Below are 14,403 nucleotides of genomic sequence, written 5' to 3'. Positions count from 1 at the left end.
TATATATTAATGGGGAGAAAGCATTAACGTTATTTTATTGTCTTTGCATCCATGAACATGTTTTATACCTCTCCACTAATTCATGTCTTTGAATATATCCTCCCAATTTATGTTATAATTTTCTCCACAGAGGTTTTACACATTTTTAAAAAACTTTATTTTTAGAGAACTTGAAGTTTTTAGTGCTTTTGAATGATAAATTTTTTTCTATTTCATTGCTGTTGGGTTTTACTGGAATGGTGATACTGTTGACTTTTGAATATTAGTCTTATATCAGCAATAAGACCAATATAAGATGTCAGGTACTCCACTTGACATCTTATTCTAAAAGTGTATCTTTTTGAGTTTCCATACAGGTAAATAAGTTACCTAGAAATAAAGACAGTCTTAACTCTTTATTTCTAATTCTTACCACTCGTATTTCTTTCTTTCCTTTTTCTTTCTCTTTCTCTCTGTCTTTCTTTCCTTTTTTTTTTTTTTTTTTTTTTTTTTTTGGTGACAGACACAGAATCAGAGAGAGGGACAGATAGGAATAGACAGACAGAAAGGGAGAAAAATGAGAAGCATCAACTCTTCGTTGTGGCATCTTAGTTGTTTGTTGATTGATTTTCCATATGTGCCTTGATGGGGTGGGGGTGCTACAGCAGAGCAAGTGACCCCTTGATCAAGCCAGTGTAGTGACCTTGGGCTCAAGCCAGCAACTTTGGGCTTTAAGCCAGCAACCTTGGGCTTCAAGCCAGCGACCATGGGGTCATGTCTATGATCCCACGCTCAATCTGGAGACCTCGGGGTTTCGAACCTGGGTCCTCTGCGTCCCAGTCTGACACTGTATCCACTGTACTACTGCCTGATCAGGCTTATCATCTGTATTTCTTTTGCTTAAGTTCTACTTTTGGACTTTGGGTGATGGGTGTACAACATAATGAACAGTTCAAATGCTATAGAAACGTTTACCCGAAACCTGTGTACTCTTATTGAATGCTACCCTGTTAAATTTAATTTTCTAAATAAAATTAAAACAAAAATCTACTTTTGATTTAAAAGAGAACCTGCAAGGATCCATAAAACTCCAACCTTCTCTTTAGTCAACACTCAAAATATTTGATTAATAATTTCTATACCCAGTACTCTCCTTCTGGGTGTACTTTTTTTTTTAATATACCTGCTACTGTTTCTTCAGTGAGGATCATAGGTAGCATGCTGTCCCTTTGTTTACCTGAAAGCTTATTTTCATCCTCCCGTCTTCTCAAACAAAGCCTGCATCTTTATTATTGGTGATCACACCTTCACTCTGCTGCATCTAAGCATAGATATATTTTTGTAGATACTTAGGTTAAACGTTCAATCTGAGGACTAATTTATATTTATTCTAGAAAATTCTTAACCACTCCTTCTTCCACCTACGCCCTTCCTTCCATTTGCTTCTTTCAGAATCCTACTAGATGAATGTCGAAGCTCAAGTTTATCCCTTCAGTAATTTATTCGTCATTTTTTGTTTTCAGGATTCCTGATTATTTTTACTTCCCATCTTCCTGATTTTATTTCATTTATGTTGTTTTATAATATATTGTCCCTTTTAGTGACTGTTATATATTTTTTTCTTCAAAAATACTAAATATATTAATTCAAAACTCTGTCAGGTTCTTTAAAATGTGTCTTCACCTCCCTTCACGTACTCATTGTTTCAGTGGTTTTCCTCTTCTGTTTGTGACCCTGTTAGACTGAGAGGCGGTGTCTGTCCGTGTCACTGCCTTGTCCTGTGCTGTGCTCTGCACTCAGTGCCCCTGCCCCAGCCCTAGAGGGGTCTTCAGCCCACCGCAGTCCCTGTGTCAGGCTCCCTTGCCTGGAGCACTGCCCTTGCTATGGATGGTCAGAGCATGAGTTTACTGACTTGTGTGTAACCAATCCAGTCAGATTCTTGTCCGTTACAGAGGGTTGACTGAGTAGGGGAAGGGGCCAAGAGGTTAAAGGCAGCCCCTCTATAGTGGACATCTTGTTTTACTGGGATGGTTTTGATAAAGACCAAAATAGGTATTTTATTTTCTCAAAGTGTTCTGAGAAAACTTGTTCCAGTGCATTTTACTCTGATTCTGTTCAGGGAAACTGAAGGCAGCAAGGATAAACTTACTTCCTGGAGGCCTGCCCTTCTCTGCCAGACCGAGACAAGGTGGCTCCTGCCCGCAGCCCGATCTCTGGGTCCTTACTTGAGAGAATCCTGGGTCAGGAGACCAGCACCATAGGAAGAAAAGCTGGGCTGTGGTGTCCTCCGTGAATGAATTTTTTGTTGGGTTTTCTAAGCCTTGTTTCAGAGGCATGACTAAGGGACTGAGGAAATAAATTCAGCAGCACTTTGAGGAGTCAGTCGGGCTTCAGAGTAGAGGGAGAGAGCCTGCTCCTGAGCTGGAGACCACTGTTGAAGATGAGCCTTCCATGTCTGATCTTATGTAAGTGGGAAGTCACGGACACGTACTACTGACTCGTACACAGGGACAGCTTGTATCACACCTTTTCTTATTCACTCTGAAATGTCAAAATGTACTTAGAAAAATCAGTGAGAAATTTTCAGCTTCCCATTGTCAGGAAATAGAACTTAGATGTTTCTTCTATATCATCAAACCACTAAATCACCCACCCACAACAACATGTCGTTACTGAACCTCATTTTATAACCAGACAAGTCTGTATGGCTAGCTAGTCTGCATACAGGTGTGGGAGGGTGCTGACAACTCCTTAGTATGCCCGGAGAAGCCACTATTTTGGAGCGTCTGTTAGGAGTAGAAGACATTTCTTGTCACACATACCCCATATGCCTGTATGCGCAGAAGGACAGTTACCTTAACCACAGTTCTTAGGCCTCAAGGACCTGGATCTGTGTTGTAGGCGGCAATCAGGTGTACATGGATAGAATCACGCCCTCTCTCTCGTTGTAGGGTTGGGGGGACTGAGAGCAGTGATCCTTCAGTTCTTTAAGTCTGTCACAGGGTCTGTGTCAGGCCTTGTAATACTCCCCAGCTCCTGATATTTCTCGGGTTTTTCCTTTCTTACCTTCCTCACTTGATACTGCTAGTCCCTGCTAGCAGAAACCTTCCATCATTGTGGCTTATGTTCTGTCTTTTCACGCCCTTTTAAAAACCTTTCGTTGGCTTTAGAATTCAATTTTAAACCTTTCATAAAAAGCTCTAATGTTTAAAAAGGAAAGACTTCCCTCAGTCTAATCAAGACTGCTTTTAAATGCAGAAGTTAGGAAAGGGTGAGCAATTACGGCTGTTCCTGGAAATCATTGTGTTCTTCTGTAATTTCACGTTGTAATTTTTGGTTCACTTCCTTGACAGTTCCTTCCATCAAACTGTAAATGGTGGTCTTGAATTGAATGAAACTCAGTTGTAGCAGAACACTGCTGTTGGGTCGCAGGTTCAGCAGGAAAGCTGTGATGGGGATGTTTATACCCATGTGCTGACAGAAGTCAGCTTTGATAGGTTGGCTTTTCCCGAGAACATGCACGTTGTACAGAATGGAGGCCAGAGGCTTCTTCAGTGATGGGACAGGAGCCAGTGGACCTGACAGCAGGGGTCTTGTGGGTTCAGCACTCCGTTTTCACGTGCTCAAGCTCAGGTTCCTTCTCCTTGGTTCAGAGCCGTGAACTTGGGTATTGAAGTCCCCCTTTACTCTGCCATCCCTCAGCAGTTCACCTTTGGGGTTGTGTCTCTGCAGGGTGAGAAGGACTGGCAGAAATATGAGACTGCTCGGCGGCTAAAGAAGTGTGTGGACAAGATCCGGAACCAGTATCGAGAGGACTGGAAGTCCAAAGAGATGAAGGTCCGGCAGAGAGCTGTAGCCCTGTACTTCATCGACAAAGTGAGCGTGTCTTCCTGTCACATCGTCGGTTGTGTCCAGCGTAACACAGATGTAGGGAGCAGGTGCACCTCTGGCCCCATGCTGAGTGCTGCAGCAGTGGGGACAGCCCGGACCGCATGCCCTGCTCACTCAGTCTCTGGTCCAGCAGGGACGGTAGAAGTGCGAGAGGGTTGGGTCATTCAGCGCCTGCTGCTGTCGGAACCCAGTCTGCCCCCAGGAGGGTTGGCATGGATCTGAACGTGCCGGAAATACTGGACCACTCTCAGACCCTTTCTGAGAGCCCCCCAAAATAATTTGACATCACAACCCAACACACAAATATGTTTGTGTGACAAACAAAAGTTGCATAAAACAATGTTTTAGCCTTCCTATGAGCAGTGAATTCTGATATTTTTCTGTTTCTTGTTAAAAAAAAGATTATAGCCTGACTGGGCAGTGGGCGGTGGTGCAGTGGACAGAGCATCCAACTGGGATGCAGAGGACCCAGGTTCGAGACCCCGAGGTCGCCAGCTTGAGTGCAGGCTCATCTGGTTTGAGCAAGGCTCACCAGCTTGGACCCAAGGTCGCTGCCTTGAGCAAGGGGTCACTCAGTCTGCTGTAGCCCCCCGGTCAAGGCACATATGAGAAAGTAATCAACGAACAACTAAGGTGCTGCAATGAAGAATTGATGCTTCTCATCTCTCTCCCTTCCTGTCTGTCCCTATCTCTGACTCTCTCTGTCTTTGTCACAAAATAAATAAATTAAATAAATAAGATTAAAATGCTTTAAAAAAAAAAGAATTAAAAAAGATAAAATTAAAAAAAAGATTATAACCTTTAAAATTGGTTGAACAGTCTGCTACTGTTTCACAGCTACAGTGTGACAGACAGTACTCTGGATGGAGATCAGTTCCTTGGGATACTTTAAAAGAAAAAGATTTCAGTATTTTCTACCAGTTTTGCACTTGCTTATATTTGAGCAGAAAATTGTCTCAAAAATGAAGAAAATTAAGAGACTAGCTCTTTGAGTCTGATTGCCAAGACTAGAAACACTTTCTCAGTTGCTGCCTAAAAAAAATATCCTCCTTGTCCTCCATTTCCATTTGAGACAACAAAGTAAAGAGGCTTGGATTTCTAGGGAAGTATAATGTCCCCACGACTCTTCATACTTTATTCTGTAGGGAAGAGGCAGCAGTGCAGAATCCGGAATAGCCAGGCTTTGCAGACTGAGGCTCTGTCCCCAAAGAGAATGGCAGGCTTCTGATTTTGGTTTCCTAGAGATCTGTGAGATTCTCATTTCTTCATTCATGCTCATCTTCCTTTCTTTTCTCTCTGTCCCCCTGTCCTGGGACAGCTTGCTCTGAGAGCAGGCAATGAGAAGGAGGAAGGAGAAACGGCGGACACCGTGGGCTGCTGCTCGCTGCGTGTGGAGCACATTAACCTGCACCCAGAGTTGGACGGCCAGGAATACGTGGTCGAGTTTGACTTCCTAGGGAAGGACTCCATCAGATACTATAACAAAGTCCCTGTTGAGAAACGAGTAAGTTAATGTGGCCTGCTTTTTTTTTTTATTTCATTCATTCATTCATTCACTCATTCAACAGGTGTTTATTGAGTGTGTTTTGTGTGCTCTGTGCCTTGCTGGGCACGTTTTAAAACAATGACTTGACAGAGGGGTGAGATATTGGTTGTCTGTGTACCTCCTGTTAGTCCCGGCCCTCACCCCAGTTCTGGTGCTGCCCTCTGGGGAGTGAGGCCATCTGCCGTAGCAGTATTCAGAGTGTGCTGGAGAGGGTAGCCCTCACAACAAACTCAATATAAGATTTAACCCACAATGTTGTTCTGATGATTTAACCACATTTTCATATCCCCTGGTCACGTTGCACGTTGTCATTTGTAGCTTTGCTCAACTGCTCCCCAGCTCCTGATTGAGTGAAAAGGTAGCCCTTTGGTCCTCAGATCTCTAAGCCGGTAGCTGAAGAGGGTATTGCAGCTCGATGGTCCCCCCAAATTATTGGGCTTGAACCAGAGAGCTACGGAGTGCAGGACCCCAGTAACCCAGCCCGTCAGTCTGATGTTGAATCAGTACATGCGCTTTGCTGGCTGTGGAAATGCTCCAGATGAACAAGCTAAAGAGACCTGACAGTTACATGTAATGCCTGAGCTTAGCTTGGACTCCACCCCAGGGGGTGAAGGACGTCATCAGGTCAGCTGGCCAAACTGGAATGTGGACAGTAGACGAGATAAAAGTAGGTAGCGATGTAAGTCTGTGTGCGCTAAAGGAACAGCTCTGTCCTGTGGAAGCACCCCCACGTGGTTCAGAACACAATCAGCACAGGCACACACGCAGCGAGTGAGCAGACAGAATGGGGTCCTGCACAAGTGGTGGCCGTAAAACGTTAACATGGGTGGTTTGGGTAAAGGACACTCTTCCTTGTGCTTTGTGGGGCTTTTAAAAAAATTGTGGTTGTTTCCAAACTAAAGTTTTTAAAAATAATAATAATTAGGTGTTGCTTGTTTCTTTTAGGTGTTTAAGAACTTACAACTATTTATGGAGAACAAACAGCCCGAGGACGATCTCTTTGATAGGCTCAATGTGAGTGGACAGAGCTTGGGGGGGGGGGGGGGAGGGCCCGGCAGAGCCCGGCCGGCCCCTGAAGGGGAGGTTGGCCTGGGAGGGACTGTCCTGTGGCTCCCGTGGGCTCTCCCTCCCACAGGGCACGCAGTGTCCAGGGCCAGAGCCCCAAGACGGGGGTGTGGGAGTGGACAAACCTGCCTTTCATCCTCCTGACTCCTGTGGAGACTTCCCTTGTCTGGGTGCCAGCTGCCTCTGCCAGACCCAAGGCCTGGCCTTGAGATCTTGTCAGGGAGGGGGTTAGAGGGAAGGACAAAATGGCTTTATGGGCCTGCTTAAGAGTGAAGACCTTCTGTGGGAGGTACCCTGCAGGCCGTGTTCTGGAACTCCCTTCCCTCGCTGCCCCTGGTGGAGCACTGCGTGTGGCAGGGTTATGACCGCACTGGCTCCGGGGTCCTGGGGCTCCAGAGGGCCAGGGGTGTGTGACTGTCACCTCCATCTTGACACCCTCTTTGTTGCTTTATCTCATCCAGACTGCTATTTTAAATAAGCATCTTCAGGACCTCATGGAGGGCTTGACAGCCAAGGTGTTCCGGACGTACAACGCCTCCATCACGCTACAGCAGCAGCTGAAGGAGCTCACAGCCCGTGAGTACCGCTGGCTGCGCAGGCCTCGCCCCTGCTCGTGAGGACCTCTGTCTTTGCTCCGCAGGGCCTGCATCTGCTCCACCCTCCTCAGCACTGTGCCCGAACGCCGCCCCACCCCTCTGAGAGAGCTAAGGCTTAGCGTGCCTGAGCATAAGACCAGTGCTGTCTCCCCGTTCCTCCCCCAGCTTCTACGTTCAGTTTATGGAATACTGGTAGGGGCTTTCTGTCTGCTTTGAAAATGCCTGCCTTTTCTGTTTTATATGTGTGTTATTTAAGCTCACACAGAGAAGACATAGCGCTGTAACGTTCTGTTAAATTGGAGTAAGGTTGTCATGGTTACTAAAAATACCAGAGCAAATCCTTTCCTTGAGGATTCTGTCATTTCCCCCCTGAAGAGGAGATAGTATTCTCCTAAAAACCAGCTGCAGAGAGGGTCCCAGCGAAGATCTGCCCGCTTTCTTCCTGGAGCCCAGTCACTGCTGTGTCCGCACTGTCCTCCAAATGTGGTCCCTGGCTTTAGAACACGGGCCAGGAAAGCCAAAGATGGGGGTGTAGGTCAATGTTCTAGAGTAGGATAGAATGACACAAGTAAGAACATTTCTTCAGTAACACTTGTTCTCTTTAAAAAAAGTCCCTTGGGGGCCCTGGCCGGTTGGCTCAGTGGTAGAGCGTCGGCCTGGCGTGCGGGGGACCTGGGTTCGATTCCCGGCCAGGGCACACAGGAGAAGCGCCCATTTGCTTCTCCACCCCCCCCCCCTTCCTCTCTGTCTCTCTCTTCCCCTCCCGCAGCCAAGGCTCCATTGGAGCAAAGATGGCCCGGGCGCTGGGGATGGCTCCTTGGCCTCTGCCCCAGGCGCTAGAGTGGCTCTGGTCGCGGCAGAGCGACACCCCAGAGGGGCAGAGCATCGCCTCCTGGTGGGCAGAGCGTCGCCCCTGGTGGGCGTGCCGGGTGGATCCCGGTCAGGCGCATGCGGGAGTCTGTCTGACTGTCTTTCCCCGTTTGCAGCTTCAGAAAAATACAAAAAAAAAAAAAAAAAAGTCCCTTGGGGTTTTGAAATGTAACACTTTGGTCCCTTTATCCTCTCTGTGGGCTTTCTCTGTCCCAGCTCCGTGTTTTCTTCCGGTTACACTGGGTGGTGGGGAGGTTGGGGAGGCGGGCCCTGCAGTAGCAGGTGCATGTGTTGACCCCCAGATTTGACCTTGTGGCTTGGGGGAAATGACTTGATCAGCTGAGTGACAGGAGGGCCATAACATCATGAGGATGGAGCTCTGGGGAAGGCACCCTGGGCGTTCTCGTGTGCAAACTCTTTCTGACTATCACGTTTCTTTTCTTGACAGCGGATGAGAACATCCCTGCAAAGATCCTATCTTATAACCGTGCCAACCGAGCAGTTGCGATTCTCTGCAACCATCAGAGGGCACCACCAAAAACGTTTGAAAAGTCCATGATGAACTTGCAATCAAAGGTATCTTGGGTCTGGATGGTGGGGTAGCAAAAAGAAGAGAGCTGTGTCTGCTGTGGGCTGATAATCTGGAAATGAGAGGCCTTTATAATCCAGCCTTCCAAGCTGGGACATCAGAAGGCAGTTCTGGGTCTGTTCTGAAAGAAAGGGCCAGGCTAAAGTAAACAGACGGAACTATGTAGTAGTTAGCACTGATCAAGCTACTGAGTATCAGGTACTCATTTTTCTGGTGTTCAGTCTGTGGATAGAAGTTCTGCATTGGCCACTTCCCATTTTTAACAGGTAGTGATGCAGTGGATAGAGCATCGACCTGGGGTGCTGAGGTCCCAGGTTCAAAACCCCTTGATCGCTGAGTTGAGCACAAGCTCACTAGCTTGAGTGTGGGGTCACTGGCTCAGCTGGAGCCCCCATCAAGGAACATAGGAGAAAGCAGTCATTGAATAACAGAAGTGACACAACTACGAGTTGAAGCTTCTGATCTCCCTCCCCCTCTCTCCCTTCCTGTCACTCTCTCTCGCAAAGAAAAAAGAAAAGCTAAGTCGCCTGTGCCCTCTTTGAAGCATTGCTAATTGTTGTTCTTACTATACACAAGGATAATGGTCATAATCTTCACAGTTCCTCCACAGCCCAGAAATACAGCTCTTTCCAAAATAGTTGTTTCAAATTGAGAAGATGAGACACTTCTATCTCATCACCCAGTTCCAGCACAGCTATTTTCATTTTTACACATTCCACATGAGTCATATTTTGTGTAGCTTTTCATCGAACATCTTTGAACACTAGGGAGAGACTGACATGCAAACACACAGATGCTGTTCCTCTTCCCTGTACCTGTCCTCCCTCCTACTCTGCCTGGTACTGAGCTTTTAAGCCACAAGACACTAAATGAGACTTTGACGGTGAGCATTTTTGTGTGAGTGATGCCTGCAGAACTAACCCATTCTAATGCACTAACCCACAGCGAGAATTCGCAGATACTTCATTGCAGAACAGACATGTAGGATTACAAAGGAAACCAGTTATCTGGGAAGGTAGTAATGAATATAAATGATACTTCTAAGGTTTCTGCAATAATTGATATGAAAATATCTGTACTCTCTACTCCTGGTATTGATGCTACAGTTAACACTTGTTTGTTGCCCACATAATTGAAGGAGAAATGATGAATTTCAGCTAGAGGTTATTATTATGGATGTTCTTTTTCATCCATGTTCACAGAATTCTGTACTTGGACAGCTGGGGTTTAAAAACTGCTATAAAGTGAGACCACACAGACATTTTCTGCTCCATGTTGAAACAGCTTCAAGATAAATACCCAGGACTAGTACATCTAGGTCAGAGATACAGCGTCCAGTGCCCTCTGGCTTTTCGCAGGGTGCACTCATCCACAGTGAGTGAATGTATGTCCATAGAACACTCACATCCTGGACATGAGGCAAAGAACCCTAGACCCTAGACCACCCTTTCTAGCAGCTCCCATTTGCTGCTTCCACTCTGTTAAATGGCGGTCACTTCGTACCATTCACTCTCCTCATTTGTTCTGAGCCAGAAATAAAAGCATGAATATTCAGGTGGTGTTTGGCTAATTCAGAGACCCCTTCCTAGAGCATGAGGAGGTCTTTTGTTGACCTCACTCTGGAGCCACTGTTTGGACAGCCCCAGCTGCCTGCCAGATGAGCCCTCCAAGCCCAGGAACCCTCTCCTGTGTGCCCACAAAGCAAACACACGCCCCTGTTTGCCAAGGGAATCAATAGCATCTTTGATGCTTTGAGACAACTTGACATAGCCTGCCAATTTAGCATTTGCAGAAATGGTTAAAAGATTGTGGTGTGTTGCATTTCTAGCCTAAGAAGAATCTTGCTAGTGGTGTCTGTGATGCTTTTGTGTATAGAATCAGTTCCTCCAGCTTGCCTTTGGACAACAAATGTTGGAAGTAAGCCATTCTAGTAAAATGCATTTAATATTGTCTCACAATAGCAGCCTCTGTCTCCAGTCAGGGGCTGTGTGTGTGTATCTAACAGACAATTCTAGGCTGAGAGCAACAGCCCAGTTGGACTCATGCATGTGAGTCAGGCACGTATGCACCCCGCAGAGGTTCCCTTGACCACACAGGCTAGCAAGGCGAGCAGGCCTGGGTTCCCATGCCCAGCGGCGTGGGCTCACAGGTGTGGCCCTAGGTCCGTGGTGTTGCCCGCTGCCATCCGCAGGTAGGCACCCAGAGAAGAACCGCGGTTCTCCAGCGGTGCTTGGAGGGCTCTGTCAAGCAAGAAAGGATGGCATTCCCCTGGTTTTTTTCCAGGCTGGGACTCCATGAGATTGATTTGGAAAAAGAGCTTCACAGCTAAAAATACTGTCCAATCTCGGTTTTTTGAGGAAAACTACTTGAATTTCCTTCCCATCTCAGCTCCCTCTCATTTTGAAAACAGAATGCCAAAGGCAGGCCATGCCACGTGTCCGCTTGGAACAGACTAGCTGACCTTTTAATCACCGTTTCTCCACGCACCCTCTTTTCTTGAGAAGCTGGTCTCCTTCCTGGACTGCTGGTAGAGGCTGAGCATGAGCCAGCCCAGGAGGCCGGGACCCTGTCTTGGCCTCAGAGAGAGTGTCTTCTGCAGTGTTCTTGGAATGAAGGCTGCAGCCTGGCACAGGTCCCATGCGATAAACGGCTCTCACCTGTTGCCCTCTTAGGCATCTAAGGCCAAAGTGATCTCTCCAAGATCAGCACCCCGTCCAGTCTTGGCAGGTTCTTTTCCCTGAGCCTCTGGGTCAGTGGGGCCTTGGATGGCTGCCTGCAGAGTGCTCTTTTCTCGGTGGGCCACATGGCAGTGAGTTTAGCAGTCACTGTGCACCCACTCTGCTCTCATGAGCCCCTGGTGTGTTTACCTGCCAAGCACCAGGAGAGCCAGCCTGCCTGCCTGGTGGAAACACGTCCAGGTTTCATCTCTGATGTAGCCGTTCTTTTCTTCTCTCTGGGCTTCTTTTATTCCTAAAACTGACTGATGTTCTTCCCTACCCAGATTGATGCCAAGAAGGATCAGCTTGCAGATGCCCGGAGAGACCTGAAAAGTGCTAAAGCTGATGCTAAGGTCATGAAGGACGCAAAGACCAAGAAGTATGTGCCTAGTGGTGTGCAGAGCTAGGGGCTGGTTGGGAGCAAAGCGTGTGTCATTCTAGCCAGGGGCACTGGGCTCCAGCTGCTGGTGGGTTGCTGCTGCTTTGAGAAATCTCTGTACTAGGACTTTTCTGCTCCACTGCCCCCTGAATGGTAGGGTGGGCTGCAGTGTGCATGTCCAGACGCCAGGCCTGGTTCTTGATGCCGTCCATTCTCCCAGGGTGGTCGAGTCAAAGAAGAAGGCTGTGCAGAGACTGGAGGAGCAGTTGATGAAGCTCGAGGTTCAGGCCACAGACCGAGAGGAGAATAAACAGATTGCTTTGGGCACCTCCAAACTGAATTACCTGGACCCGAGGATCTCAGTGGCTTGGTAAGCGCTGAGCCCTTCGCTGTGGGCTGGAGAAGGGGGCAGTGCACACGGGGACCCTCAGTCTGGTGAGCCTCGGCCAGAGTTCTCATGTGCAGGCTCTGGGACATTCTGGATGGTCCTCAGCAGTCAGTCCTATTACACTGCCTTTGATTGGGTTTGTGTCTGTTAAAAAGGCAGGTGCAGTCCCTCTCACTTATGGAACTTTAGGACAAGAATAGAAACTCTTCACCTGTAGTGAAGGAAAAATATAAAAGAGCCCTCACTTTAACAAAATGTTTCAGCAAAATTTTTTACAAGTGAAGGAAGAACAGGACAAGGGGAAATTTTCTATTGTCTGCTCCCTCCCTGCAGCACACACATAGTCATAACACCCAAAAGTAGCATTTTTGAATATGCTTATTAGTTTACCTTGAGTTGCTGAGCCCTGGGCCTAGGTGGAGGAACCATCCCGTGACACCTGGTCCTGTGGGCCCTAGGGTTCCACCCTGTTCTTTGGGCCCTGTCTGGTGCTGCGGGGTTAGTTAAGTGTAAAAGGCACTGTGCACTCGGCCAGACTACTTGGGCTTGGGTTTCAGCTTCGTGCTTTCTAGGTGCAAGAGAGTATAACCATTCTGCCCTAGTCTTTTCATATGGACCTTTTTCTTTGTGCATGTGCAGTAGCCCCACTGTAGAGGCCACTGTCAGGGTTAAACAAGGTGGGCACCTGGATTCTCGTTCTCACCAGGGGGATGTTAAGAAGGCAGCATGACCCAGTCCTGGCCCCAGGTCTGGGCATTGCTCCCCAAGGCACTAATACCCCCTTTTCTCCCTTATTTGCAGGTGTAAGAAGTGGGGGGTCCCCATTGAGAAAATTTACAACAAAACCCAGCGGGAGAAGTTTGCCTGGGCCATTGACATGGCGGATGAGGACTATGAGTTCTAGCCAGTCTGGAGGAGCAGCGTTCTGGGCAGAGGAACAGCGGGGTTTGGGGAAGATGGACGAACTGTGAGCCTCGCGCCCTCACCTGAGGGGGCGAGGCGGCGTCTTAACAAACCAACATCTTTGAGAAAAGATAAACCTGAAGATGATATAAGGGAGAGCTGAGCCAGTTGTCCTATGGACAACTTATTTAAAAATATTTCAGATATCAAAATTCTAGCTGTATGATTTGTTTTTTGTTTTTATTTTCAAGAGGGCAAGTGGCCGGGAATTTGTCAGAGTTCCGCCAGGCAAATCGCTGCCTCACTGACGCATTTGGATTCTCTTAGCTACTGTATACGAAGTCCGATTATATTGGTGCGTTTTTACAGTTAGGGTTTTGCAATAACTTCTATATTTTAATAGAAATGAATTCCTAAACTCCCTCCCCTTTCCCCCATTTCAGGAATTTAAAATTAAGTAGAACAAAAACCCAGCGCACCTGTTAGAGTTGTCAATATCTATTGTCATGGGAATCAATTTTCATTAAACTTGAAGCAGTTGTGACATTGGCAGTGTTTTGGTTCAGACACCTGTTCACAGAAAAGCATGATGGGAAAATATTTCCTGACTTGAGTGTTCCTTTTTAAATGTGAATTTTTATTTCTTTTTAATTATTTTAAAATATTTAAACCTTTTTCTTGATCTTAAAGATCGTGTAGATGGGGTTGGGGAGGGATGAGGGGTGAGTGAGTCTATGGATAATAAAATAATCAGTGACTGAAACCATTTTCCCATCATCCTTTGTTCTGAGCATTTTCTGTACCCTGTCAGGTAGCCATCTTTTTTCATTTTAAACCCCAGTCTTTCACTTGAAAGATGTTATTGTATAAAAAGTTCCACAGGTCAGTAAGCCTAAAGGAAAATGAGTATTTGGTCCAAAAAAAGAAAAATAATCAAGATTTTAGGGCTTTTATTTTTTTTCTTTTGTAATTGTGTAAAAAATGGAAAAAAACATAAAAAGCAGAATTTTAATGTGAAAACATTTTTTGCTATAATCGTTAGTTTTAGAGGCATTGTTAGTTTAGTGTGTGTGCAAAGTCCATTTCCCACATCTTTCCTCAAGTATCTTCTATTTTTATCATGAATTCCCTTTTAATCAACTGTAGGTTATTTAAAATAAATTCCTACAACCTAACGGAAACTTAGTGTCTGGCTCTTTGTTACCCAGGGCCCCAGGCCAAAGTGGGCTCTGGGGCTGGGACTTAGCTTGTTGTGGGATGTGGTCTGGTGCTCAGGTCAGCAAGGGCAGCTCCCTCCCCAGGACTCCTGCTGCCATGGGTGTGGGTCACAGAGGAGCCAAAGTCCACACCTTTTAGATAAAGGCAGGCCCAGGAAGTGAGGGCAAGTGCAGAAAATGTACAAGGACAGACGGGGTGCAGGGGCTGAATTAGAAGCCTGGAGCAGGCGATGTTCGTGGAGCAGGCGTATCTGGGAGGCAGA

The 14,403-nt window shown here is 46.8% G+C and overlaps 1 protein-coding gene across 3 annotated transcripts in view; it reads left to right on the top strand.

Annotated features, from left to right (window-relative positions):
- TOP1 (DNA topoisomerase I) overlaps nucleotides 1-14,104 on the top strand; it is an 83,414-nt gene extending 69,310 nt beyond the window's left edge. For all 3 annotated transcript variants that reach the window (XM_066387810.1, XM_066387811.1, XM_066387812.1), the window contains 8 exons: nucleotides 3,712-3,855; nucleotides 5,189-5,374; nucleotides 6,362-6,430; nucleotides 6,943-7,057; nucleotides 8,396-8,523; nucleotides 11,538-11,632; nucleotides 11,853-12,002; nucleotides 12,822-14,104. In XM_066387810.1, coding sequence (XP_066243907.1) covers nucleotides 3,712-3,855; nucleotides 5,189-5,374; nucleotides 6,362-6,430; nucleotides 6,943-7,057; nucleotides 8,396-8,523; nucleotides 11,538-11,632; nucleotides 11,853-12,002; nucleotides 12,822-12,924 — 990 coding nt within the window. In that variant the 3' untranslated portion in view covers nucleotides 12,925-14,104. The remainder of the gene's footprint in view (nucleotides 1-3,711; nucleotides 3,856-5,188; nucleotides 5,375-6,361; nucleotides 6,431-6,942; nucleotides 7,058-8,395; nucleotides 8,524-11,537; nucleotides 11,633-11,852; nucleotides 12,003-12,821) is intronic.
- Nucleotides 14,105-14,403: the final 299 nt, after the last annotated feature.

Source organism: Saccopteryx leptura, chromosome 5 (assembly GCF_036850995.1).
Source record: "Saccopteryx leptura isolate mSacLep1 chromosome 5, mSacLep1_pri_phased_curated, whole genome shotgun sequence".
Classification (NCBI taxonomy): Eukaryota; Metazoa; Chordata; class Mammalia; order Chiroptera; family Emballonuridae; genus Saccopteryx; species Saccopteryx leptura.
The sequence above is the reverse complement of the archived record's forward strand: the minus strand, read 5'-3'. Positions and strand labels throughout refer to the sequence as shown.